General features: G+C 47.7%; 1 protein-coding gene across 4 annotated transcripts; it reads right to left on the bottom strand.

Moving 5' to 3' along the window:
- Positions 1 to 1,014: 1,014 nt before the first annotated feature.
- On the bottom strand, positions 1,015 to 25,817 carry ADNP (activity dependent neuroprotector homeobox). 4 transcript variants are annotated; one of them, XM_027881289.1, is made up of 7 exons: positions 25,712 to 25,817; positions 16,341 to 16,495; positions 14,993 to 15,038; positions 13,507 to 13,813; positions 7,408 to 7,520; positions 6,106 to 6,198; positions 1,015 to 4,186 (listed from the first exon to the last, which is right to left on the bottom strand). In XM_027881289.1, the coding sequence occupies exons 3-7, from the start codon at positions 15,029 to 15,031 to the stop codon at positions 1,061 to 1,063; spliced, it is 3,678 nt and encodes a 1,225-aa protein (XP_027737090.1). In that variant the 5' UTR covers positions 15,032 to 15,038; positions 16,341 to 16,495; positions 25,712 to 25,817; the 3' UTR covers positions 1,015 to 1,060. The 4 variants fall into 4 exon arrangements, with proteins under 4 accessions (XP_027737090.1, XP_027737089.1, XP_027737091.1 ...); XM_027881288.1 differs by lacking the exon at positions 25,712 to 25,817 and adding an exon at positions 21,178 to 21,294; XM_027881290.1 differs by lacking the exons at positions 14,993 to 15,038; positions 25,712 to 25,817 and adding an exon at positions 21,178 to 21,294.
- Between the last annotated feature and the right edge of the window lie 978 nt (positions 25,818 to 26,795).

Below are 26,795 nucleotides of genomic sequence, written 5' to 3'. Positions count from 1 at the left end.
AAAAGGAATGAACAGTGCAAGATGGGATTTTCTAACCAGGAACGTAGCAGTTGCATGTAATAAAGCAAATATTTACATTAAGCACAATACAGCAATTTATTTAGATGCTTAAATGAAGAATACAAAGGGAAATAAAGATCACAAAATTATACATACTACAACAGTGTGTCATATATTAGATGGTATAAATGAATACAACACCTCGTTGGTGTTAACTAAAGATAAAACTAAATATCCAAACCCAGCACTTTGTCTCAGTGTGCTGCTTCAACACAATACACTTTTATACAGATCTAAAAGGTGTCAAAATTAGTAGCTGCAAACTTGTTTCTTGCATGTGATTTTTCTTTTTTAGCTTAAAAGATTTCAGAAAATGGCTCTGAAATACGTTTGTCATCAGTTGTCATGTCAAGGATATTCAGAACAAGAAAATTCTATAATACAACAGAGCCCAGATATATTTTTATGTTGCTGGCCTCTGGTTGGAGATTGTACAAGGTTATGTGCAAAAACTAAGTTTGTCAAAATCCATACTAGAGCAGTCTCAAGCTTTGCTAGGGAAACTAGATACAGCATTTATTACACAGCAGGGCAACACTAAAAAAGAGAAACAGATCTATGATGGGTACACAAGAACAGTTCCATAAGCTTCACTTGAATAGGTCTAAAAGACTGTACAAATATACATTTCAACTATTCAGAATGATACATGAAAAGTCCATTTCCCCCGAGTCTGCTATACAGGTGCACCGGGTCGCGGCTGCGCCGCCCAGAGGGGCATGTTGGAAAGACACAACTCAACATGGACAAGGTGAAGAAAGGCTGGAAATGCAGATAAAATAAACCTCTGCTTTTCTCTGTGTGCATTCTGGAGCCACCAGCATATCCGTTTCACATTAAGTTACTGTGCTCATCCCAGCAGGAATTCTCAAGCCAGAGTAGCCAAGAGCGTCCGTCCAGGCCCACTGGGTCGGCAATGGCCAGCCCGGGCCAGGCTGAGCCCTGGCAGCAGTCCCACTGCAGGGGTGTGGGGCAGTGTAGGCGGTGCCAGGCTGTGCCCTCACGCCTGCTGGCTGCTCAGCTCCACGCCGGGCAGGCTGCCGTGCATGGGCTCGGCCACGGCGGCCGCCACGCCCGCGAAGGGCTCCCCGTCCTCGCTGTCCATCGCGCTGCTCTGCCACTCCATCTGCTGACTGGACAGGCTCTCCTCCATCTCCGACGTGTTCTTCCATTGCGACTGGTCCTTGGACCAAAACTCTTCTACTTTTCCATAGGAACGATTCTTCCACTTTGACTGTTCTTCATCACTTTCGGATCCGCCCCCTTTGGCCTTGACAGCTGGTTTACTGCTCCCGGCATCTTCGCTTTGGGAGGATTCATCTGTCCACACTTCTGGTTTTACTTCTGATGTATTATCTTCAAAATCTGAGACCTGCTGGGAACCAGGCCCGCTTTCAGACTGGGAAGCCCCATCTTTCCATTCCACAGTATCATCCTGATCACCTTCGCTATCCGAAACGTCCCCTAACAGTTTTGTTGGTTCTTCAGCAGAAATAATATCTTCATATTTAGAGCTTTCCTCTTGTTTTTGATCAGACTTCTCTGGAGACTGCAATGCATTTTCTTCCATGATTTCCTTGGATATGCTGTCCTCGGGGTTCTCCTCTGTGCCATCAGACGTGGGTTTTCCACCAATGTCAGAGATGCGCTGACCAAAGGGACTACGGCTTTCATTGTACTCCTCCTCTATATTTTCATAGCTGTCTGAGGAACTCTCATTGTCTTTTTCTAAGTTGATTTTTTTATCAACAGTCTTACTGGCATTGACTCTGGAGTTCTTTTCATCGTGGTTTTCAAACAGCCATTCAGCATCAAAATCCATTTCGTGTTTGACTTTGTTGAGCTCTTTCATGTTGAAGCCAAGCAGCACCCCGGGTTTGTACTTCTCACAGTCCCGAACACATTTCTTCCTTTTGTTACTGAAGTGAGAAGCGATGTCAGATTTCCAGAGCCACAAACTGGCCGCCAGCTTTTCTATCTCTCTCCTCGTGGGGTAGGGTTGCTTATTGAAATATTTTGTAAGAAACGTTTTCCTGGCTTCATAGGAATCATCTTCGTGACCCTTGGGGTCCAGCGCGAGAACTACGGGTTCTTCAGGCTTCTCCTCAAAGCCAGAGGGGGAGTCCTCGTCATCCATTTTCCTTTTCTTCATGAGTGGGAACTCCACGTGCTCGTAGGTGCGTTTCACCGGTGCCATGGCCGGGGACTGGCCGAGCCGGGACGTGCCCTTGTCCTGCCCGTTCTGGGTCTTGCCCACCCCTCTGCAGTGCACCAGGTGCAGCGTTATGGTCGAGGCCGTCATGTTACTCGTGTACACGCCGAGGCAGTGGATGCACTTGTAGGTCAGCTTCTTCTCCACGGGGTGAACCGTCTGGATCACCTGATGCCTCTCCCGTAGGTGATGTGCAAGAGCATCAGAGATGGGTCCTTTTAGGATTGAAAAGCACAGAGGACACAGAGTTTTCCCCACATCTTTTTTGTAGGGCACTGCTGCTTGTGGAGAACTTTTGACGGGTACATCAGACTTCTCCTGGATTTTGGGCTGTGGTTTTGGCGGAATGGGGGGAGTGTTCTGAGCGTGGTAAGCTACAGATTCGGCGGGAGCATCTCGCAGGTTGTAGGTGGTTACAAGGAGATGTATGTTCGTGTGACTGCCCTGCTGCAACGTCAAATCAAAGGTTAGGGTGGAATCAGTCTTAGGTCCCATTTCTTCGTCCACGTGAACCATTCTCATGTGAGCAGCCATCTTCTCCACGTCGTTGAAGGTGGAGCGGCAATAGGGGCAGGACAGGCCGTGGATCAGCATGTGGTTGAGCAGCGTGTCGGTGGGCAGGTAGCGGTTACAATAGAGACATTTGCTAGTGAAGTTGTGGATCTTCATGATGTAGTTGGCGACCGCAGGCACCTTCTCAGCCTTGTGCTCCTTTTCAAAGTGGACGCTGTAGACGTTTTCAGGGAACAGCTCGTTGCAGATTGTACAGATTTTCCACTTCTGTGTGGACGACGTATTGACAGCAGAAGGACCTGTAGCAGCCACGGGGGATTTGGAGCCAGACTGGCCCAAAGGCCTGGTCGCTGTCTGTGTCTGGGACAACGAGGCCTGTTTGAGCTGCGTCGAGGACAGCGAGGAGGAGTTGGCAGACTGCAGCGAGTACCTTGCTGAGGCCTGGGACCTCTGCTCCCCTCCGAGGGTGTAAGGCCTTCCGTTCCCACTCGCTGAAAACTGTTTCATGGTTTGTGACTGCTGGGAAAGAGAAACAGGTGTGTTTCCACTGAGGCTGAGCCTCCCCCCCGGCTGCCCAACGTAACTCGGGGGCACTGATTTGACCCCGTAATTGTTCTGTTGTAGGTGAACATTTGACATCATATTCACTCCTGCGGAATTTAACGTAGGCTTTGGTATAGTGAGTCTGTTCATCATCTGCTGTGACGAGAGAGACCGGACGCTTCCAGTGGAGAGGGTACCCATCCTCTGGGGGAGTCCCATAGGCTTTTTCTCCTGGGGTTTTGGAGCTATGAGCATCAAAGGTTTAGACCTTGGAACCACGACATTAGTGTGACCTATCATTGCTGTGACCTGGTATCCGATCCGTTCATGGTCTTCGATCACGTGCTGCACTAAAGCTTCGTAGGATTTCGGCATGAAAAGGCATCGTTTGCAGTGGATCCCTGCCTCCTCTCGGGCACCGGAGCTCAGCGGAACCGCACCATTGAGGGACTTTTCCCCTCCCTTCGCTATGTAAGGAGCAGCAACGTGCTGAAAATGTTCCCTGTAAATGTGCTTTCGAACGATCTCGTAGAGCGGGTCGCGGTAAGTGCACTTCTTACAGTAATAAACAGCTTGTTCCACACTGTCAGCCTGCTTGGGTTTAAGGCTCTCGTGTTTGTTTTTATCTTTGAAAGTGCTGATGCCTCCACTCGGTGTACTGGCATTGGGAGCATGGAATATTTTAATGTGCGTTTCCAAAGTCTTTTTGTCCGCGTTGAAGGTACAGTAGGGACAGTTGAGGAGAATCCTGTTCTCAAAGTCTTCGCTGTGAACATTCCGGAAGTGGCTTTTGTAGGCTGAAAAGAACTTCGAGGAGAATGGACATGCACTGCAGCAAAAGGGCTTTGTCCGATAGTCCTTGAACAGAGCAGAGAGCACAAACTCAGTATTGAACAGCAGTTTTTTAGGAAAACAACACCCACTAAATATTCCCCAAACAATGTTTTTAAATGATACTCATGAGACCCCCTGCAACCATCCCAAACCTTTGTTTGGACTAATTTCTCCTCTCCCAGTTCTGGCCTCCTAAGAAGTTTATCATCTGAGCACACAAGTGATGCGCCAAGAGGCCCCTCAAGAGTTTAACCACGACCTCAGCAGGCAGGGCTGACTCAGAAGCCTCTTTCCCACTAGTCACAAAAGAGCCTCTTCCCTGCAGCTGAGCTGCAACAAAAGGTTCCCCATAAGCTCATTTCTGAGGGAAAAGGCAAACAGGATTGTTTGAGGAGAATGAGACTGTATCCAGATGGGATACTTCCCACCTAAATCTGCCAAACTCCTCGAGATGTAAGATGGATCTATAACTTGAGCTATTTCAGTGTCTTTATCCATTACACACTTTAATATCAAAGATGGAATTCAAAACCTATTTTTGGTGAACAAAAGGATTTCAGCTTACCAAGACACAGACTAAGGCTACACAAGCCCTTAAAGCCACCAAGCCTTTTCATTTTGATCAAAGCACAAACCTTATTTTTAAACCAACCTTGACTCGGGAAAAAAAATTTGAAAATTCCATCCTTGCAGTTTCCCTGCAAGTTTTCCCTTTTGTTACGTTTAATGTACTGCCAATTCAGTCCTTGCCAACTGATGCACTGCAAATCAAAGTTCCACTGGCCTTAGAGATGGCTACGAGCAACCTGGCACTTCAGGGGAGGCAAGACATGGAATTCAAATAGTTACAAACATTCCTTGTGGGTGTCAGAACAAGCCCTGTGCACTGAGCTACAAACAGGTCATGGGAAGGAGCTGGAGACCTGCACTGTTCCTCTGCACAAGGAAGCAGGAATATCTGCCTCTGGGCACCTGCTGGAGCCTCAGACACCGGGAGGGCTGGAGACAGGCCACAGCAACCCAACTAACCAACATCTGCCTCCTTTTATATTATAATTTTTATTCTGGATTAGCTAGAAAAAGGGACATCAGTGTATTTTATGGGACATAGTAATAAAGGGACATTTTCAGATTAACACTAGGAATCCATCTCATGTCAGGTTCCCATTTCCTCTGAGAGGAAATCCCTGACCTTTGAGGGATTGAAAGCAAGAGGGATTGCTTTGTAGAGAGGATTCTGCCCTCAGTGCTGGGGTTACTCTGTACTGCACCATCAGGAGAGGCCACTGCAGCACACACAACTTGCTCTAACCAACATCAAGTATCATTTCCTCCCTCCACTTCCGGCTCAACTCAAATTTCCTTAATTACTGGCTCAGAAACACCTCGACAGCAACAATTCCAGTGTCACTGAGTTGCTGAATAGAGCCAGGTGTGTCCAAAGCACAGGTGGGACACAGCCTAGAGAGCCCTTGGCTGCAGCTGCCGGGCACTGACAGTGACTGCACAGGGTAGCAGTGAGATGTGCTCAGTTCAACAACTTCTGAAACTGATGAAAACAGGTAATAAACCATCCAGGAAAGGTAAAAAACTTATCACCAACTGTATAAAACTGTTGATCTTTTGACAGGAAGGCCGGTGGAATTGTGCTAAGTGTGGAAAGAGGTGGGAATGGGCTCTTAATGTGCAGGTTGTTTGACTTGAGCAAGGTTTGTGGAGCCATCAGTTCCCTAGGATTGGCCACCCAGACTCCTGAGACACACCAGGATTGTAACGTAGCACAAAAAAGTCAGACCAAAGCACAGAGCTTTTTGCTGTCCCTTGAGCTGCCAACATAGGAAGAACCGTGGGGAAAACTGCAGGAAGAGCTCTTGGCATGTTTGTGAAAGGCCCTTTAGCACGAACCACCTTCAGACTCAGTGTCAGCTCAAACTCTTACCAACCTGGTTTTTCGTAAGCGATGGGTCCCACAGTCCTACATCCTCCCATGTAGTGTTTTTCAAATAAAAGTCATTAGGTTCAAACTGCTTAAAATCCTGGAAAAGGGGAAGATGGGAAGAGAGGACAGAGAGTCAGAACCAAAGACCTGGAGCAAAAAGCCCTAAGCAAACCCTGAGCATTCCCTGGATTCTCCCAGGGGCTGCTGGCAAAGGGCACAGATCATTAACCCAAAGCAGTGGGGGTGTCACACCTCCTTAGAGGGGCAGAGCTGTGAATACTCTCTGCACCATAAAACACCTGAAGAAGCATTTTCAGTACTCATGTACTGATTAACCCAAGACTGTAGTTACATACTCATTTCAAAAGCAATCCTGGAGAAAAGTATTCCCAGACTCTAATGTTTGGGGGTTTTTGTTTGGTTAGTTGCTTTTTGGGGGATTTGTGTGGTGTTTTTTGTTTGATTGGTTTTGTTTGTATTTAAATAATTTCCACACAGGAATTCAGATACAATTGTTAAAAGCTGGACATGTGTGATGTCCAAGACACCCAATTCTTATTAAAAAAGTAATCTTACAAAGTACTTTGGCATTTCTCCTTTGGCATGGAAGTCAGCAGCACAGAAGGACTCAAAAATAACATTTCCACTGAAATGAACATTGTCCCAGTTCAGGATTCTCCTCTTAAAAGTGAGACTGGCCCAGCAAATTCTCCGAGCAGGAAGAACTGGCATTTCTTTCCCTTGCACATCTCACTTCAATGCTCTTCACAGAGACACAGACAGAAGAGCCAAAGCAATGGGTCATGTGCTGAGAGCTGCAAGGGGTTGTGGGGAACTGCCAGGGAAAGCTGCACTTCTGGGACAGCACTGATGGACTTTGTCCAGGAGAGCAGCACAAACACCCTTCCCTTGTAGGAACTGACTCAGGCACAAAGAGCATCTTTAACTTCTGACCTGCTATAGCATGGACAGACCCATCCTCTGCCCCCCCCCCTGAACATCCCACACTGCTCCCAGTTCCTGCAGCATTCCTGGGTGTTCAGTGCCAGGTGCCACTTAACAATCCACCACAACCAAAGAGGACCTACCCTCAGTGTCACCAAATCAGTCACACAGAGCCTCAGGTGTGTCTTGGCTCCACTAAACCTTCTAATAAGTGTTTACAGGTACATTTAACCTCAAATTTTTAATGAGCTCCTACTCGGTGTAGAACTTAAACAGGTCTAAAAATAATGTCACAAATCTCTCACAGTGCCCCTAACTGTGGAGAATTTCAGCTCTAACTCTTGGGAGGTGCCATACTTACTTCTATGTGTTCTTTACAGTATTCCAAACCAATGTCACTAAGGATTTTTTTCACAGTTTTCCGGGCCTTTCTTAAACTGCCAAGGTTGTTGACAGGAAGTTGGAACATAGTTTCTATCGAAAAAGAGAGTAAGAGAAAAGGTTTAAATCAAATGTGGTTTGTCTGACAGTGTTGCATTTTTAATTATTAGTAATTGTCTGTCTCATTTCTCCACAGAACTCGTATCAGAGCTGTACCTTTAACTAACAAACTATACATTCTGTCTGATTTTTCTTGGCTGAGCCTGCCCATAAGGCTGGAGAGGGCACTTTAACAAGGCAACAAACTGATGGAACAGCTATTGCAGGACTTTCAGTGCACCTGGAAATAACATTTCTTTACAGTGCTTGTCTTTACAAACCCCTGTGCTGAAGTACTTCAGGACTCAGTTTCTCTCCTGTGCATACGTGTTCTAACTGATTTGAAAACTGGCAAGTTGAGCTTCAGGGGTTGTGTCAGCCTTATAACACATGTACCAGTGTCTCTTGGGTGAGAAAGATGCCCCTTCGCTCAGCTTAGGTGAGGTGAGAGATTAGTGCTGCTTCCCCCTTTACTGCACCACTTGGAGCTTTAACTGGCTGAAGCTGTTTAGCAAAGATCCTTCTGTGAAGAGGGCCCTGAGAGCTTGGTTAGAGACCTTCAGAGAGCAACCACTGGGGAAGTACAAGGGATGGCTTAGACCTCTGTGTGTACCTGAACTGTCAGCTCCACAACAGGAGCTGCTCTTTTGCTCTGCTCTCCCCATTCCCACCCCTTCTCCGCTATAATCAGGGTTTCACCTGCAGTTCTAACACTGTCCAGGCCTCAGACACTCCCCCTGTGCAGGAGGGACCCTGACTGTTCAAACAGTGAGGGTGATTCATGTTGGCCTTGCAGAGCCTGCTCACTCTGGCCCAGGGAATTGTTTTAAATCCTCAGGAAGGCCTGGGAAATAAGGTCTGATCCGAGTTTCTGACTTCTTGTTATTGTGAACACTGACTCAGGAGAATCAGTTACTGAACCCCGAATTCGAGGTTACGGTTCTTTATCAGATTTCCTAACCAAATTCTGATTTATCCACATGGCCACTGCCTCTGACTTGTACTAAGAGCTATTTCTAAAGGCACACATGGAAGAGAAGTTTAAAAACCACTTTCAACACAGGTAAGATTTTCTGACTCTGTTCTGTGTCTGAGGCTCTGAGTAAGTTACTGCAGAGTTCCAAGTTCTGCCCTCTTTTCTCCCTGGCCTTGCCCACACGGGGTATCAGTTACTGTGTGAGCACCTCTGGGCAGAGGCTGCATCCTGTTATTTGTGCTATTGCTTAACATGCCTTTGGATCAAGTAAAATAAAAGTAATACCATTTATGTCAAAGTACAAGCACATAAATGGTGGAAAATTTGAAACCAGTAGTGGATATCTATCTTGCAAACAGGAATTTGTACTAAGAAACTGCTGTACTAAAAAAATTCAGACCACAAAGGGCACATTTATGTGTTTCAGGGCAATTTTACAATTAGTTCAGTTATTTCAACAAGTAGAACAAAAATCTCCTTGACTAAAAATAATTTTGCTTCAATTGTAAAAACAATGTCTAATACAGCCTAAAGTGAGCCAGGTCCATTTTAAAGACAGGAAGAGTAATTGAAAATATTTAACAACAGGGCTGAGGGTCACCAATGCCAGTTCTGTGAAGCATTAGTTACAAATTGGATTAAAAAGACTCAAACCAGATCTGACTTGTGTGATACTAGAACTTCATTACCAGGACACAAAAAATAGCACATAGTGCACAGAGTGGTTCTATCCTAAAGACATGAGAAGGAACGTTAGAAAGGGAGTATTATTCCTTAACAGTCTATTCCAACTCCTCCCTCACCAGAACTGGAGCTGTGGCTCTCAACTCTGAGCTACAATCAAGTCACACAAGTCTGCTTTCAAAGCAGGGCATGATTTCTTTTTTTTTTTAACTCAAGAACAGCCATTTATTATAAGTTCTTGCTGCTGCAGGTCATAGAGCCAGAGTGAAAAATATTAATGTAGCCAAGAAATGACTCGTGGCTCCACCAGCCCCTGCTCTCTGAAGGCACTGGGATAACGTGGCTCTCTCTGGACTGCACTGGCTCAGTAACCCTTCCAGGCACTACCTGCAGGCTCCAGTTTAATATAAAAAATCCTATGTAGCAGCACAGTCAAGTGTGTTCAGCATTTAAATTAATATTTTCACGTGAATTTCAAATCCAAGGAGATAATGTCCTAGAAATTTTATTCCAGAAGAACCCAAGTGATTAATATGAACTGCAGAAACAGCAGTGCATGAACCAGTTGTGGGAAAGCTCCTGGCAAGCCCTGCTGCTTTCTCCAAAATCCAAGTCCCCACTTCAAGAACAAACTCCTTTTGCCTGCAAAGAAACCATTTCTGGGCTCCCCAGAGTCAGTGCAGAGCTCGGCTTGGGGCAGTGATCACTTGTAAACCTGAGTCAGCCACAAGTGCCTTGTTATCAAATAGCTGATTTCAGTACAAAATGCCACTAAACTTCTTCATCAAAGAAACCAAATGTTTTATCTTAATTTATCTTAATTACTGCATCTAAAAATGCCAAATACACGACAATATACAGAACCTCAAAGAAAACGCAAATTATTTAGAACTGCCTGAAAAGATCTCTGTTCTCCCTGCACCATCCTCCTGCTTCTGACCTTTGCCTGCCTCAGTCAAGTCTTAATAAGACAAGAAATTCCAGGTCCTTCCTTTCTCCAGCATCACAACAGAGAATTAGATCTTCACATCTGAAACCTGAACTTTTACAGAGCAGCTTTTAAAATCAACCAAGTTCTGCTTGATGGCTGAATCCAACTCACCTGATCTAACAAAAAACCTCATCCTCAAGCAAATACAGTTCATTTAATTTAGGAAATTTCTGACTATTTAATCACAGTGGAGAGCCAGATATTATTGTGGTCTGTGACACAAAAGCAGCTTTTAGCACCTCCATCATTTCTATTCAGAGCAGTAACTCAAACTGTAACACACACAACCCTCTGCTGGCACCTCCCTGGGTGTGGACATGAAACCTGCTGGGACTGAGCAGCATCTCCAACCACCATCCAGACACTGATGCTGTTCTGGAAACGAGGGATCGATCCTTTGTCTGCCTGAGGTCCCTCCTGCCCCACAGCAAAAGGCTCTTCCTCTGCATCCATCCCTAACCTTGTGAGCCACGGAGGGCAAAGGAAGGGGAGAAATGGTGTAACACCTTGAAAAGCTCTCAGGAGCACTGGTGGGAACAGTCAGGAAAAAACCACCACTGCTGCTTAGTCTTAGGGACTTAACAGTGCAAATATCCCAAGAACAGGAAACCAAGACTTCTCATTTCTATGGCATGATAAAGAACACAGAAAGGAAACAAGGTCTAGCCCCAAATCAGCCACTGTATAGCCACAGAGCATTTTTAACAAACCCCAAACTCTTCCCTGCTTTTTTTTTTTAAACAGATCTTAGCATTTAGACAGGCTTCCAGTGACTCCCAACTCCAAATTACCTCTTCACCACTTGACTCTTACTAGCACTTCAAATTCCAGATGGAAACAATTACAGTCACTGTTCTAAAAACATCCAGAATGTCTGACACATCCTCCTGTTACGTTTCTGATTTTTAAACCAGTTTTAACATTTAATAAACTATCCTCACTGTACCAGCTTCAACTGGCAGTTCAGCCCTGACACAAACCAGTCACCGAGGGACTGGAACCACCTAGGAGCTGAGTCAAAAGATGAATTAAAAAAAAATACTGTGCAATTACTTAGAAAAATTACTGTAAAATACAGCAACTGCATGCCTGGTTATGCTACATTTCTCTGTCAGGGCAAACTGCTCTGCCTTAGCAGGGGTGTCCTGATCTCACACCCAACACTGCACTCCCACCTCAGAGCCAGGGCAGGGACCACCAGAGGGAAAAAACCCAGAAACCCACATCCATCAAATTAGCAGAGGGGATAAAAAAGAGGAAGCTCCCACCTGTCTTCAGACCCTGGAAGATATTTCTATTGTAGTGTAACTAAAATCTTAATTCTCCAGTGGGTCTTTTGTATCCTGGCCCTCAGCAGAGGGGCTGCACTGCACCTGCTGCCTTTGATGCCCTCAGGTATCAGGTGTGAGGCTGATGAAAGGATTGATCTTCCCACGTGCAGCTTCACAGCACCCACAGGCCACAACGCTACTGAGATTCTGGGCAAGGTGCACCAGTGGCAGACCAAGACAGCCTTTTCCCCTCAACTGAAATCTTCAGCCAGCATTCACAATCTGCCCACTGTGTTATTTGCACTTTTGGACACTATTCAGGGTGCTCACTAGGATGGGTTCATGTTTCAGCTTTGGTCCAGCACAAGCAGCAAGAACAATGTATTTCTAACGCCAAGGTCTGCATAGTAAAACAGTGTTTTCAGTGAGAACTAAAGACTGAAGAACTAACCTGGAGGAAGATGTTGCTGTGTAAAGGCACCATGACAGCACCACTTTTCTAGAAAACCTACTCTAGCTTTCCTTCTCTTTGTGCTTAACTGGAAATGACACCATTTCCTGCCCACACAGGACACCTCCCAAGAGGAGCAAGCACAGAATGTGGGTGACCTGAACCTCCCCTGAGGGAGAGTCTGCACCCAGCCAGGTGTGGAGAGCACCGCTGTGAAATGGCAGGTAAAAACCAGTTATGGAATCCCCAGAAGCTGGACACAACCCCCCAGCCCCCAGTGCATTTTATTCTGTTCAGGCGACCTAGACTTGTAGGAGGACAGAGATCCCAAAGCTCTTCCCGAGTGTCTGTTCATCACTGGCTTAACCAAGCCAGTGGAATTCTAGACTCTAATGGTACTGGAGGAATAACTGGGAAGTTCCTATCTGGCTATTTCATTTCTTTCCTTCAAAAGTGGCATGTTGATCTGAGTTCCCAGAACAGAGCAGTTAGAAGAAGCAGTCAATCAGAAAAGGAGAACTACAAAAATTAACCTTTCCTGAGTGAAAACTATGAATGAAAAAAGAAGTGTAGATTATTTTTTACACACATGTAGCAATTTTCTTGACGTTCAGTTTCTTTTCATCAGCTGATGATTCCCAGGCCTACAATAAAAACCTCACAGGAATGCAGAGGTAGAAAGCTGGAAACTCATTTTGAGAGCAGTTTTCCTCACAATGAAATATATAAAGTTATTCATAAAAAGTAACATCTACCCCTCAACCCACCCCTTATACACTAAGCTTATCTTTTCATAGAATCTTTACAGAACAGTTGGGGTTGGAAGGGACCCAGTGCCACCCCCTGCCATGGGCAGGGACACCTTCCACTAGCCCAGGTTGCTCCAAATCCCATCCAACCTGGCCTTGGACACTTCCAGGGATGGGGCAGCTTCTCTGGGCAACCTGTGCCAGGGCCTCATCACCCTCACAGGGAAGAATTTCTTCCTAATGTCTTCGAATTTCTTCTTTTCATCTCTTGAGCTGCTGCTTCTTAAAGGCATTCCATGAAATTCACACTTCCATACAACTTATGTTAAATAAGTGACCTCAGAATAGATCTGTCCATGCAATTACAACTCTCTTAGGGATGTTATTAAAAACAATAAAATAAAGCATCAGTTTTACCTTCTCTTTTGAGCATATAAGGTTGACCCTCCCATTCCTACTGCTCTCATTTACTCCTATTATGAAGACTGAGAAAACCTGAAGTTTTGGGTGATCTGACACCCAACATTACCAATGGCACTGCTGAACAAAGCATTAGGTGTGAGCATGTGTGCAAACAGACATTTGGTAAGCAGTGTGTAAACCCAGCCTCTTCTGTCCCACTGTGACTGTTAGTTTACATCTCCACTCACATCACTCTTATTACAATCATCAGCAATGTAAGAACTCTAGTTCATTAAAGCAACATTTCTGCACATGCTTATAAACCAGAACTTCTCTTACTTTCTCTTTTCCCCTCTCCCCATCATCCTCTGCTGCCTCAAAGGTCCATCCTTTCGGTGCTCCTTCCCCCTCATCCTCCTCCTTTCTTTGCTGGTTCTTGGCCTTCTTGGTCCTTACCTCGCTCATTTTCCCTCTTCTCCTCTTCCCTGTGCCAATTCATAGCGTCCACATTCTTTCGTCGTTCTCTCTCATCCTGTCTCCACCGCTTCTTGATATCTTTGTCCTTAACTTGCTCATTTTCTCTCCTCTTCTCATCATCCCTGTGCCATTTTATTGTTTCAGTATTTTTCTGCGGTTCCACGCTTCTTTTGAGATAGTCTTGTCGCCTCCTCCTCTTTTTTAACATATCCCTTTCCCTGGCACGAGCCTGCTTTTCTTTCTGGGAAAGAAAAGCTTTACGGGGCATCATGAGCTGCTGCTGTACCTGCAATAATATCGTATCCATGGAATGACACACTATACAAGCACCCAGCCAGGCACCAACACCAACACTCCTTCGGAGTCAAGACTTCAAATGCTAAGCCAGGACAATGCACTGCTTGTTCTCTGCCCTGCACAGCCCTGGGCTCGCTCCGTGTTGGATGAGGATGGGCACTGCCAGCTCCGGGCACCGCCTCACCGGCCCCTCTGCAGCACCGGGAAGGGACCCCTGGAACTCTCTGGAACCCCCTGGAGCCCCAGGCCTGAGCACTGAGATTTCTGTGCCCTCCTCACGACCCCTCCCACCGAGCTTTTAGCAGCCCCTCGGCGTTGCTGCACCCAGCTGAAGAACAGGCTGCTAAGAGAGCTGGGAAGGAAACTTGGGAACGTTCAAACCTGTTTCCTCCCTTAGTGGAGAGCTGCACTGACCCAAACTTTAAAAGGTGCTCATTGATCTTTTCAGACCTCCATCTCCACCCAGTTTGGTTGAAAATGGCTCCCTCTTCTCTGGGCTGGGAGGAGGGATTAGGAGACAAGCCACAATCTGAAAAATTGTGTAAGCTTTGTTTCCTGGGGAAACCTGGCCAAAACATTTAACTGCAGTTAATGAAATAAGTCCTGACTCATCTACTCAGACTTCCTCCAAGTATGTTATGTCTTGCTATTCACAAGAACAAAGGGAAAAAAAATGAGACTATTTACTTGGAGAATTCCCCAGGAGTGGGGCTTCTTGGGTTTGGGGTTTTGAAGTTTGAGTTTGTTTTTTAAAGAGGTATCAGTGGAGATTACACTTAACAAAAGGTTTTACTTTTGGTCATTCTCTGTATTCACCCAACACATTCATATCTTCAAATGTAACAATGTTAATACCTGCAATTTTGAAATCATGGAGAACAAAACAAACCCCAGGAAGAAGTTATACCATTACTAATAACCCTTAAATTCCTTTCTGTACACACTGAGCAGTGTTTCAGCAATGACAAACTGCAATTGTGGCCCAGGTTTGAGGGTTTTTTGGGTTTGTTTTGGTTGGGTTTTTTTTTGTTTAACTTTTGTTTAGAAGAGAGATTTGCAGAGGTCTAATCAAAATGAAAACTGCAGAAAAGGACAAAATTACTAGATTAGAATACTTAAACAAAGCCTAAAACAAAAATAAACAAATGTACTTTTAAAATTTAGCTACCTTATGGAAAGCACTTGTTCCCAGCATGCAATACTCCATCTTTTTCCTACAGAAAAAGCAATGTTTCAAACCCTTATTCTAAAAGCTGTTCCTTTCCCCTACATAATACCCCACCCCACACACTAAAACCCTCTCCTCTGGTCCATTGCCTTTGATAGCTCTGTATCAGGATCCCATGGTTTTCATTCCAATAATTCAACCCCAAATTTCTTAATATCCATAATACTAAAAGGGAAGGGCTGCAGCAGAGTCAAACACCATAATCAAAAAAATGCATGCAGTTTGGCAACACATTAGTACAGAAAATTCAGATTATGCTCCAAATTACTTCATTAAAAGGTGTAGGTAGCTCTCTACCAGACAGCCTCGGTTTAGGTATTAAATATTTGGCAGTAACAGCTGGCATTAAAATCAGAAAGCAACAAGAACCCAGGATCAACATCCTCAGTGCAACCCAGACACTGCAAACCTTCAGCAGGGTTTCACTTCTCTGTGGGCTGGGTGCCAGGACATTACTGGTGTTTACTCGAGCAAACTTAACTCATTCACTTTTAAACATACATTATCTTTACAATTTGATCAGTAACCTGACTCAATTCCAATAACAGCATGAATTAAATTGGAAGTAAAACACACATCATGCAAATGATTCTCCCCCCTCCCCCACCCAAGGCAAGTACCAACATTTAAATTTGTCATTTATAAAAAAATAAAACCCTTCTGGGACTAATTGCTATATTTTCTTTCATTTGTTTGTTTTGTTGGTGGGGGTTTTTTTCCCCTTTGTCTTAACTTTTCACAGTATTCTTCTCTCCCCTCCCTTTATACAGCCCACTTTGACAGACCAAGTTATAGACAAATGATAGAAAATATCTTAATAAAGAGCATTTCAGTTGAATTTCCAAAATGAAACATTTCAATTGAGATTCAAATACGTAATGTCAGATTCCAAGGAACAACTTAAAAGGACATCCAGCTTGAATTAAGTATCTCTGAACTTTCCTACCCCAGTTCAGCATGGCATTACTTCACACAGGCTGGTCATTTCCCTTGCAGTCAGAATCTGCTTTCACTTTTACTTCTGATGGTTTTAAACCAACAGAGGAGGGGAAATTTTAACCCAGGAAACTAATTAGTCTGCAGTGAAGCTGCCAGACTGACTGAGCTCAAAGCCCCCACCCCTCAGTGTCTCTAGAGTTCAAGCTGGTGTTCCTTTAAGTTCAAAACATCCGAACCTCAGAAGCAAACAGTCAAAACCACCCTTTCTCTACTATTTTTTGCCCACACTTTGATAAATGAAAATCTTAACTTTTCCCCATCTATTCAGTTCATATAATGAGGCATTTACCTCCAAAATGAATGGTGCTTGGGCGTCTCAGACTCATTGGACAAGTTTCACGCAGAAGCCTCCAAACTCAAGTCTCTTGCAGGCCGCCCGCTCGGGGGATGTTGCACCTACTGGGGGAGGCCCCAGCCCGGGCACGGGAGGAGGATCATACCCTGCTGTCCAAAAAAAGGGGAAAAGACAAAGGTAAGAGATGTTGGTAAGGGCGATCTCACACTGATAATGAGCATCAGTGCTCCTTCCAAAGCACAGTGCTGTGCCTGGGCTGCAGCCAGTTGGTGGCTTGAACAGCAGCCTGTGCTGGGTGGTGCTGCCTGAGCAAGGATGCTCAGGGTGCAGTTCAGGCACCCACTGCACAAGTCCAGCAGTGAACAGAGCGGGAATGGTCCTACTCACACTCCAGCCAACCTTCTGGCTGAGAGGGTTCAGAGCTGTTTGCACCGCCCTGAGCTCTCAGCACCACCCACAGCTGCACCCTGAGGGACACTGAGACACCCCCAGCAACAGCACTGCCTTGGGCAGCTCATTCTTCCTGCAAGGGTCCATACAAACAGACCCACCTTCAGTGACCAGACTATGGGACATCCCCCCAGCCCTGAGGGGACACACATTCCTTTGGGAAGGAATCTAATTCAGATTAGAACTCATTACACTGCTAGGAGGAGGATGGGAAGTTTTGGGGAACGGCATGTAAATGATTATACTTCTTGCTGGAAGACTGATCCCTCTTCAACTCCCACTAGCCATGCACAGAAACTCAGTTTTGAACAGACTGGAAACACAAGACACAACAGCAGCACCACGAAATCTGGAACAGCCAAATCTAAAGTTCATAAAAGCAAAACTTGTTGAGTCATTTAGAATTACTTTGCCAAGGAATAAGGCAAAATAAATTGCTAGATTTTAATCTCTTGATTATTCAGACTGAACATCCACAGCTTAAAGTACAGATTGCTTTCTTTGGCAAGTACAGTTCCAACACAAGACACTAAAATGTTTTAAGAAATTAAAAAAGACAAAATTCTTGAAATGCTTCACACTGAGGCAAAACTGAATATTGCATCTGCTTTAACAAGAGCACCAGCCATGCCTTCAGACAGGTAAGGATGCATGCTGGGTTGTTGTTTCATACTGAAGTATTTTCTAAGGAGAAGGTAACTTTGTGCCCATGTGCCTCTAGCAAGCCCAAATTACCTCTCCCATGGAATCCTCCCTGCAGAAAGCACACTTGTGGGTGAGGACCCATCAGCCTTGAGAGCAGATCAGTGACAGTTTATCAGGCTGATGATGCTGAGCTCAGGGAAGCACTTCATCCCATGCTGGGTCTCCACTGACTGAGTATCATTGCCCTGCACTGTGTTGCTGACAAGGATCCCCAAGCATCTGGCATTTCTGACTCCATATAATCCAAATTTCTTTTATATGAGCCCTTATTTTGCCAGTATTTTATCTCGGAGCCCAACACAGGAGCAAACGTCAGAGCTGGCTGCAGCTCTAAGATCCTGGGCGAGATGAAACAAGACTTGGTTTCTTGAAACTGTGCTTTTTATCTCCCTATTCCAACTGCTTTTAAAATAAGGTAACTTTCAACAGTTTGCCCAGCTAACTACATTTAATAACATGCTCTAAAAGGCAGCCACGAATCAGATTTGCAAAGAAGGCTGGTAGTGCAACATTCAGTGAAATCTCTTAAAATACAAGAAAAAACATGCAAGAAAATGAACCTGTGGTTCCCACAGCAACAGAAAAGCTGTCTCCCAGTGTATGCAGGTTAAATGGTGCTGTGTGCAATGATGGTGTGTAACACTCTATATTCACATGAGACAAGGATGGCCTGTCCCTGGGACTCTGCGACCTGACAGTTCCAAGACAGCTGAGCAAGGAAGAATGAGAGCCAGGAAGCAGAAAGGTGTCTCAAGGAAGAGTGAGCAAGTCAAAACCACCAGGAGTAGAAATACCAGGGAGAACAGGGAAGTTGGAAGAACTGAAGCTACTAAAAACTCCCTTGAAAAGGTGAGAGTTGCAATTAAATCTCTCTCCTCCCTGCACTGAGTGACTGAAAAGTCGGCTACTGACACATCTATCGCTGCCTGACTTTGAGCATTTTCACTTTCTTCTCTTGGAGTCTTCCCTTTCCACATTATTTAAGCATTTCTGGCCTAGTTTTCCGAGGGCTGTGCACCCACACTCCTGTGAAGGTAATGAGATTTGCAGTTTAACAGCACATCTGAAATGCCAGACAACTCAGGGCTCATTTTTCCAATCCACTATAATCCTGGAGGGAGAGTGTTTTGTAACAGCAGCATTTTAAACTGAGAGCACCTCTCAGCCACTGCAGCTGGAAGGTCCTGCCCAGGGAACAGGATGGTCCTGCAGCTTCCAAGACACCCCAGCTCCAGCAGGGAATTCGGGGTGCACAGCTCCAGGTCAGACACAGCACTTCAGTTCAACCTTAGGCAAACGAGCCCCGGCCCTTCAGCTTGTTCCTATATCCAAGGTCCTTTAACCCACATCTACATCCAAAACAGGACTTACTGAAAAGATCTGAAAAAAACTCCCAAATCAAACCCTGGGGAAAAACCTGACATTGCTTTAAAACTAAGACATTTGGAACTGAAGGCAATCAACAGGTGCAAGTTGCTACCTGGTCAAAGCACTGCCAAACTCATGCAGCGCTGTGCACGTGACACCAGCTCCCCCCCACAGGCAAACACACTATTTCTTAAAAGACCCTCTGTCAAAAAGAAAAATTTAAAAAACACTTCAGAGATTAAATCAGCTACATCCAAAAAAAAAATTTCAAGTTGTGTGTCAAACCAAAAGGACCGTTTCACACCCCTTCTCCTGACATCCCATGTAAACATGGCTTCAGGAAAGGAGATGAGTCCATCTAAAATGTGGTACCAAAACACTCCCACCGTATCCTCTGGAGGAAATTCTGAGGCTAAATCTTTGTTGTGCTGTTTCAATGGCTATAGACAATTTTCAGCAAGGGTTTATGAAACTCTGGTTTACATCTCTTATTTTGGGGTTTGCTGTCTCCCTTCAGCTCTTGCACTAAGAACTCCCAACTTGCCATCAGAGGAGAAAGTTCATGGAAGACAGCCGGAGAGAAAGGAATCAGAAAGGCTGATGTGCCTGTCTCCATTCATTCTTTATTTAAAGGTTAAAAAGCCCACCTTCTGCAGTCCAGCAGACAGGCATCTCCTAAGTCATTCACACACTTCTCATTCTTGCTCAATTTCTGGAATTTTCCACTGGAGCCCGAAGCTCCATCTGGTGGGTGTGGACACTCACTGCAAAACTGAGCAGGAATTAACTGTTTCCTCATCAACTTCTGTTCAGGAGGAGTTCTGGGCACTGTGGCACCTCCGTGCCCCAGTGTGAAATCCAAAATGGTCAGATTTTGATTGCTCTGCGAACCAAAACTCCTCATTTCTGCTCCTGATGAACAGTCTGCTTCCCTTCACTCTGCTGGGAGCTCCTCTTGGGTTTTCTGATTTGGGTGACACAGGCTGAGGTGTGTTAAAGGATGTGCTGTTGCTAAATCTGAGTGTTTCCTGAGGGATCTTTTGAACACACATGACAAAGCCCACATCATCACTGGCAATCTACTGCACTCTGAAAAGCAGCCTGAAATTGTGTCCATTCTCCAGGACACAGGAAATCTTGAATTAGAGGCACTTGCAGCTCAAGGATTAGGCTTGCACAACTACTGCCATCTTAAAGAATATCTTTTGTGCCTGTTCAAGACCTCCAAAGGTAAATGCTGCACACACCCATGTGCAGTCAAATCAAGATGCAACACACACACTCAATACGAGAGCCAGGCTTGTTTAGGGCTATTTCTAAAAGATTTGGGTGTGAAATGCAGCAAAACCTGAACATCTTGCTGAAATTTGAAATCGAGACTGGAGATCATCGAAGCACAAAGGATATTATTTGCTTACACCATGATATCCACACTTCAGTGATCAGGAAAAAAGGCTGCATGAATATGCTCTGCAATTCCAAAATAATCCTCATCTAGATTGTAGCTATGCATGAACAATCCCAGAATAAAAATTATTTTGGAAATAGAAGAACGTTTAACGAATAAGCAGTTACCATTTAAGTGAAATCAAGAATCATCTTAAAATTTTCAATGCAAGGCTCACAAAAACATTTGTCTAATTAAACAAAGCAGCACAGAAGTCACTGTAAAATGTGCGAGAACAAAGCAAATAATCAATATACACGTAATTTATGACTGGATTACACTGACTGTGAAACTGCAGCCAGATTAGACTGCAAGGGAAAAGGGTCCCCAGCCCCGTGTGTCATGTTTCCTGACATCACCACTGTGTCAGCAGCCAGAGCAGAGCCCCATCCAGCTGAAAAGGAGCGGTCTGGGGGCAGAGCAGCTCCTTCACTCACCACACACAAGTGCTGGGCCTGGGCCAAGCCCCAGGGCAGCAGGAACAGGGCTCGTGGCAGCACAGACACACACACAGGTATTTACATCGCGAGGGAGGTGCAGCCTTGGTGTGCACGGCCTGTGTGGAGGGGCAGAGCAGTGCAGCCACACAATAAAGCACACAAATACTTTCACAGGCTCATCCAAAGCCCTGCCAATCCCTGCTTTCTCAGACAGCAGATACATCAGCTATTGAAGGGATCTCACCAACTGGCTGCATTGAGTATTTAAAGTGTAAAAATAGTCAGGGAAGGAGGCTGGTGCTGATTGTTTTTCCTCTGCCTTACACTTCACACACGCGATGCACAAATGCTGGCATTACAAGGTTGGGTAAAGTCTGTAAAGAAGAGCTTAAAATCAGTCTTACCACTTCACATCTCTTACCTCTTTCCCTTTCTGTCTAAGCACAGCTCCCAAGTGCTCCAGCCCCTGCCTACATTCCAGCATTAATCCACCTCAGCTACTGCTGTCCTCCGGCTGACTCAGGAACCTTCCACAGGCAAAGCCATCAGAGCAGCAGCAATGGGGAAACAAAACAGAACAGAACATCACAAACTTGAGTCGGACCAGTCAGGAATTAAAAAAAGCATTTTAAGACCATTATCTTGCCCACTTAGATTCCAAGAGCCATTTTGTCCCCTCACTGTTGCTGCTACGAATCTGCATCACCGAGAGCTCCCCTGGCCCAGCTGCAGCACGAGCACAAACCACCAGAGCCACAGCAGAGATCAGTGCCCAGCAGAGGTGACACAGGGTGAAAGGGAGCACGGCTGGGGGCTGGGACAGGGAACAGACAGCAAACTGAGGCCAGAGCAGGCCCTTTCCTCCACTTCAGGGGCTTAGTGTTTCTCCGGGGACAGTGCTTACACAGCTGCTTAGTTTCTAGCTCTTGTAAACTGTTTTAGACACTACTTCAGACGTAGATACTAAATGAAACATTTGGCAACATGATCTGGATACACCTGCAGGTGTGGAGTGTTCACAGAGTCAACTACACAGGCATAGGCCAACAGTCACTGTCAGTTTTCATCAAAATAATCTTTAATGCCACCTTAAAAAAACCCCCCACAACTAAGGATATAAATGGTGGTAACTGAAAGTGACTCACTGCAGAAAAAATGATATTTACTCCATTCTTACTCAAAACCATCAACTGCCACACACATTCAAGAGCACTACTGTGAGATCACAGACACTAAATTCAAGCCTCCTGTTTGCCTTTTGAGAGCTGCAGCGAAGCTCTGAACAATGCAGCTCTTGCCTTGAGGCATGTGGCCCTCAGGTAGATAAATAAGAGCTACACCCTCTCAAAAAATGTCTTTATTCAAATCTAGAACGTGTATTTGATTTTTAAACCAGATCTAAGTTCTTCCTGAAAGCTCAAAAGGAACAGGGTAATTTGGCCATCCTGCCTAGGAAAACCAGGGCACTCTTCCCAAACGTGTCAGCTGAGGCAAAACACACCTTCTACATGTACAGAAGGTATAGGATTTCTTTTTAAGAAAACTAAATTAACATGAACAAGAGTTCTTTTCCTTCTAGTGCATATTCAGACTCAGACCAGCACCTCTCATTCTCATCTCCACCTCTTACGCTATTAAGAACACACTTCTATCAACAGATCTATTTGTATAAGCAGGACCAGCTCCACATTAACAATTACCCTGTTCCAATTACATTCGTAGAAACCATACCCTATATACCTACATAGATACAAATCTAGGCAGAGCAGGTCTTGATTGACTATAATGAAAAACTCCTGTGCTGCTTGTTCAGGTGCAGGCCAGCACACTCAGCTGCTGGCTTCTTAAACAAGCGTGTTACAAGCACCTTAGAAAACACAATGCCAGTCAATGCAGCAGCGTTAATACGAAACCTCAGCTGAACCAATGATTTTAAAAACATCCCCCATTTTTGCCCCTGCAGATAAAGCAGCTCCAGTGGCACCTGTGACACGCTGAGCAGCTGCAGCCCTGTACCTGGTCCCTGCCTCCCAAGCCCCACACACTTACACTGCTCCTCCTCAGATCTGACACTGGTTTGTTCATTCCCAACGTATTTTGTCTCCTAAACCAACTTCAAGTAGTGGAGCAAAGCCAACTTTCCCTTTCTGAAAACAAAACCCCACAAAACACACCCCAATAAGTTTCCTACAAAGCTGCTAAATCTGATTTGCAGCCACCTCAAAATAAACACGTTAACCCAGGAGCACTGCCTTTGCTGCACAAAACCATTTGTTTCAATTGCTTTCTTTGCATCAATCAAATCAGCTGCCATCTTAATAACAAGCTATAAAATATACATTTGGACTGTATGACTTCTGACTACTGATAAGATTCCGCTATGTTTCTGTATTCCAGGGAATGCTACTGTAAACTTTCACATTTGCTTTCAGTGTTTACTGTTATTATGGAGTGGTAATGCTGGGATGGGAATAATCCTCCATTATTCCCTCTGCAGTGTGTGAGCACAGCTCACCTTCCCCAGAACACCGGAACACGTTCACCTCTGATCTACCAGCGATTCAGTCACGCCACAGGGAGTTGGGGAAGCACCCAACAAATGAGGTTTTATACTATTAAAGCCTAATTAAAATGCTGTTACAATATACCCCTGTCAGTGACACACATCAGCTCTGGAAATGCCCCTGGGCATCTTCTCACAACTGGTAACTTCTACCCTACGCACACAGAAAGACCATGAAGTTCTTCATCTCCTCCTGAGGAGCACACACACCTTCCTAGGTGTGTTTGTGCAGCTGATGCTTAATGCTGCAGGGCAGGAACTTCCCAAACCAGCCAAGAAGCTCCTCTCCTGTGAAGGCTTTTCATTCCCAAGCACTGTGAGCAGCAGACCCTTGTCTGTCCTACCTACAGGGAAACCAGCCACCTTTCACCCTCCTCCTCTCCCAGCTTCCAAAGCATCTCCCTCCTACACCTGAATACAAGTGAGCTTACAAGCTCTTCATCACAACAAACTTTGAAGCATAAATAGTGGTAACCTAAGGAGATGCTTTCTACAAACCTGTCTGATGTACTATCACTTCAAATTCAAAACAAAACAAGATTTTTTTTTTTTTTAAAATAATGGGGCATTAAAAATGAATCAGTTTGCAATGATCTCAAAGCGGCCCCCAGACACCTGGAGCAACTCATTTCTATTGGAGACCATAAAGCAATTCTTAAGAGCTAATTAAGAATAATATTCATCTGAGTAAAGGATAGCTTACTAGGAAAAAAAAGTACAAAACCATTTAGCTTAGTTTTACTTCTGGAAAACAATTTATTTGTCATGTGCCAAAAAGGACACCTCTGTTTTGACTGAAGTTTAAGTATTTGCTGCAATAATCTTCAGAAAAGGTAACCACTATGTTACAACCCATCAGCATCTGGTGCAATTCCTTTAACAACAGGGTGTTCCTCTGGTGTTGTCTCTGGCGAACGTTTTAAGATTTCAGCACATATCATGGTACATGTCCATCTGCTGACAGCAAAGTACTGCCCAACATCTGCAAATGCACATCTGCACAGGAACCAAGCCTGGGTTTGGTTTGTTATTAGAAGCACAAAAAAATCCCCTGCTTTTCTGTGTCTCAAGCAGGCTGGTCCATCTTTCTCACCTAGAAGGATGACAACTTGTGATTATGAGCTGCCAGAGTCCTCAAGTGAAAGTTTTTCCCCGAGTATGAGACCCCGCAGGAGGGAGGAGTGCTGGGGCACACACAGTTGAGCCACAGCAGTCAGCTCAGGTCGGTCCGTGCTAGCCTGACAGGCAGCAATGCTGTGTCTCCATTAGCTCACACCCTGCACCTCCAACAGAAATAGAAGATAGACATAAAAATAAATAGAAACATAGCCAGTAAAAAAAGCCTCAACTTAAGAAAAAGGGGTGCAGGAATAAAAACCTCTTTCACATCTACCAGATGCCTCAAATACACCCACTGAACAGCGAACGACAGCACTTCCAGGTCCGGCAGCTCTGCCCCGTGGCCCCAGACAAAGCCCCCCGAGGCTGGAGGAACGCCCCGCGCCGCAGGCTGGGGCTGCAGCCACGTGCCCGAAGGCTCAGAGGGTGCACAGACCGTGAGGCCCGGCCGGCTGTGGCACGGCCCGAGTCCGGTGCCCCCGATCCTTCCCCCGTTCCTCCCCCCCGGTCCCGGGGCCCCCCCGGTGCCCCCCCCGCCGCAGCGGGGCCCGGCGCGCAGGGCGCCCCCTGGCGGTGCCGCCGCGCAGCGCCCCGGCCGGGCTGCGGTGGATCGGGGGGGCCCGAGTGTCCCCCGCGGGCACGGCCGGGGGCACCGGGGCTGGGGGCACCCCCGCACCGCGCACCCCTCGGGGCTTGCTTCGGGACCCCCCGGGCTGCAGCCTCCGCGGGCAGGGGGTGCGCGGCACGGGGGTGTCTCCCCGGTGCAGTGCGAGCCTCCGGGGGTGGTTTCCCCGCCTTTGTCTGCGGAGCGGTGTCGGTAACTGTAGCCCGGGGCAGGGGCGGGTGAGGCAGCGCCGCTCCATCCCGCGGCTGCGGCTCGGGATGGCAGCGGCGGATCCCGCCTTTTCCCGCGGGCACGGACCCCTCGGCTGCTCCCATTCATCGCACCCGGCCCCGCTCGGCGCCCGCTCGGCCGGCGGGGCCGTGCAGCTGCACCCCGGGATGCCGGCCCGGCGGGCGCTGCCGCTGCCCCGGGACGCGGCCGTGCGGGGAAGGGAGGCGGCAAGGCGGGAGCAGCGCCCGGTGCGGTGCCCGCAGCCGCCGGGGCTCCTCAACATGTGTGCGGCGGGGAGGGGCCGCCGCCAGCCCCGCAGCCGGCGCGGCGGGCAGGGCGCGGGATGCCCGCGGGAGGAGGAGGAGGAGGGAGGCAGGGAGGGGGCGGGCGGGCGCTGCCCCCGCCCGGGTCGCCCCGCGGACCCGCGCTCGCACCTACCTGAGCGGGCTGTCCTCGCAGCGAGGGCGGGTTGGGGGGGGGGCGCCGGACCCTCCCTGGCGCCGCCCGGTCCCGGGGCAGGCGGGCGGAGCGGAGCCGGCGGCGGCGCGGGGGAGACAAAGGGGGGGATGTCGGGGGGGAGCAGTGTGCGGGGCGGGCGGTGCGGGGCGGCCCCGGGGGCGGGCGCGGCGGGCACTGGTCCGGGGCGCGGGGCGGGGGCGCGGGCGGCGGGCGGGGGCAGCGCCCGGGCCCCTCAGACAATACAGCCGGGTCCCGCTGCCCACAGCTGCCCGGGCCAAGATGGCGGCCGAGAAAGAGCGGAAGTGACGCCAGCCCCTCATTAGCATACGGGACTCATTGTCCGGCGGGAGGGGAGGGGGCCGCGCCCCGGGGGGGGCGGGGGAGCCCCGGGGGTCCCGGCGGGTCCAGCCCCGCCGCGCCCGCGCCACCGGGCGCTGACGCGGCCCCGCCGCGGGGGGGCCCCCGCGGGGCGCGTCGGGGCGGCCGCGGCCATGGCGGCGGCGGCGGCGGGATCTACCCCGGCCCCGCTAGGAGGCGCCGCGCCCTGCGGCTGGTCCGGCGCGGGGATCCCTCCGCCGCGCCCCCGGCCGGGACTACTTCCCGTCCTGAGGGGCCGCCGCCGCCGGGGCGGGGGCGCGAGCGGCGCGGGGCACGTGACCGCGGGGGGGGCGCGCACGTGACCGCGGGGCGGCCCCGGGAGCGCGCGCGGGCCTCGTGCGGCGGCGGCGGCGCCTCCGGGAGCGCGCACGGCCCGCCCCCGCCCCGGGCACGGGGGTGAGGGGACCGGCCCGTCTCTGAGGGAGCTGGGGCTGTTCGGCCTCGAGGGGAGACACGGAGAGGGATCCCCATCCCTGTCTGTCAGTGCCCGCAGGGAGGGGCAGAGCATGGACCGGGCTCTGCTCAGGGGGGCCCAGCAGTGGGACACGAGGAACGGGCAGGAACTGATGCCCGGGAAGGTCCACCTGGACATGAGGAAGAACTTCTTTGCTGTGCAGTGATCCATCACTGAGCAGAGACCAGAGAGGGTGTGGAGTCTCCTCCCTGGGGATGTTCCAGAACCATC

This window comes from Empidonax traillii, unplaced genomic scaffold, assembly GCF_003031625.1.
Source record: "Empidonax traillii isolate 1590-97213 ecotype Southwest subspecies unplaced genomic scaffold, ASM303162v1 scaffold86:size2944007, whole genome shotgun sequence".
Classification (NCBI taxonomy): Eukaryota; Metazoa; Chordata; class Aves; order Passeriformes; family Tyrannidae; genus Empidonax; species Empidonax traillii.
This window is presented reverse-complemented; position numbering and strand designations above follow the sequence as displayed.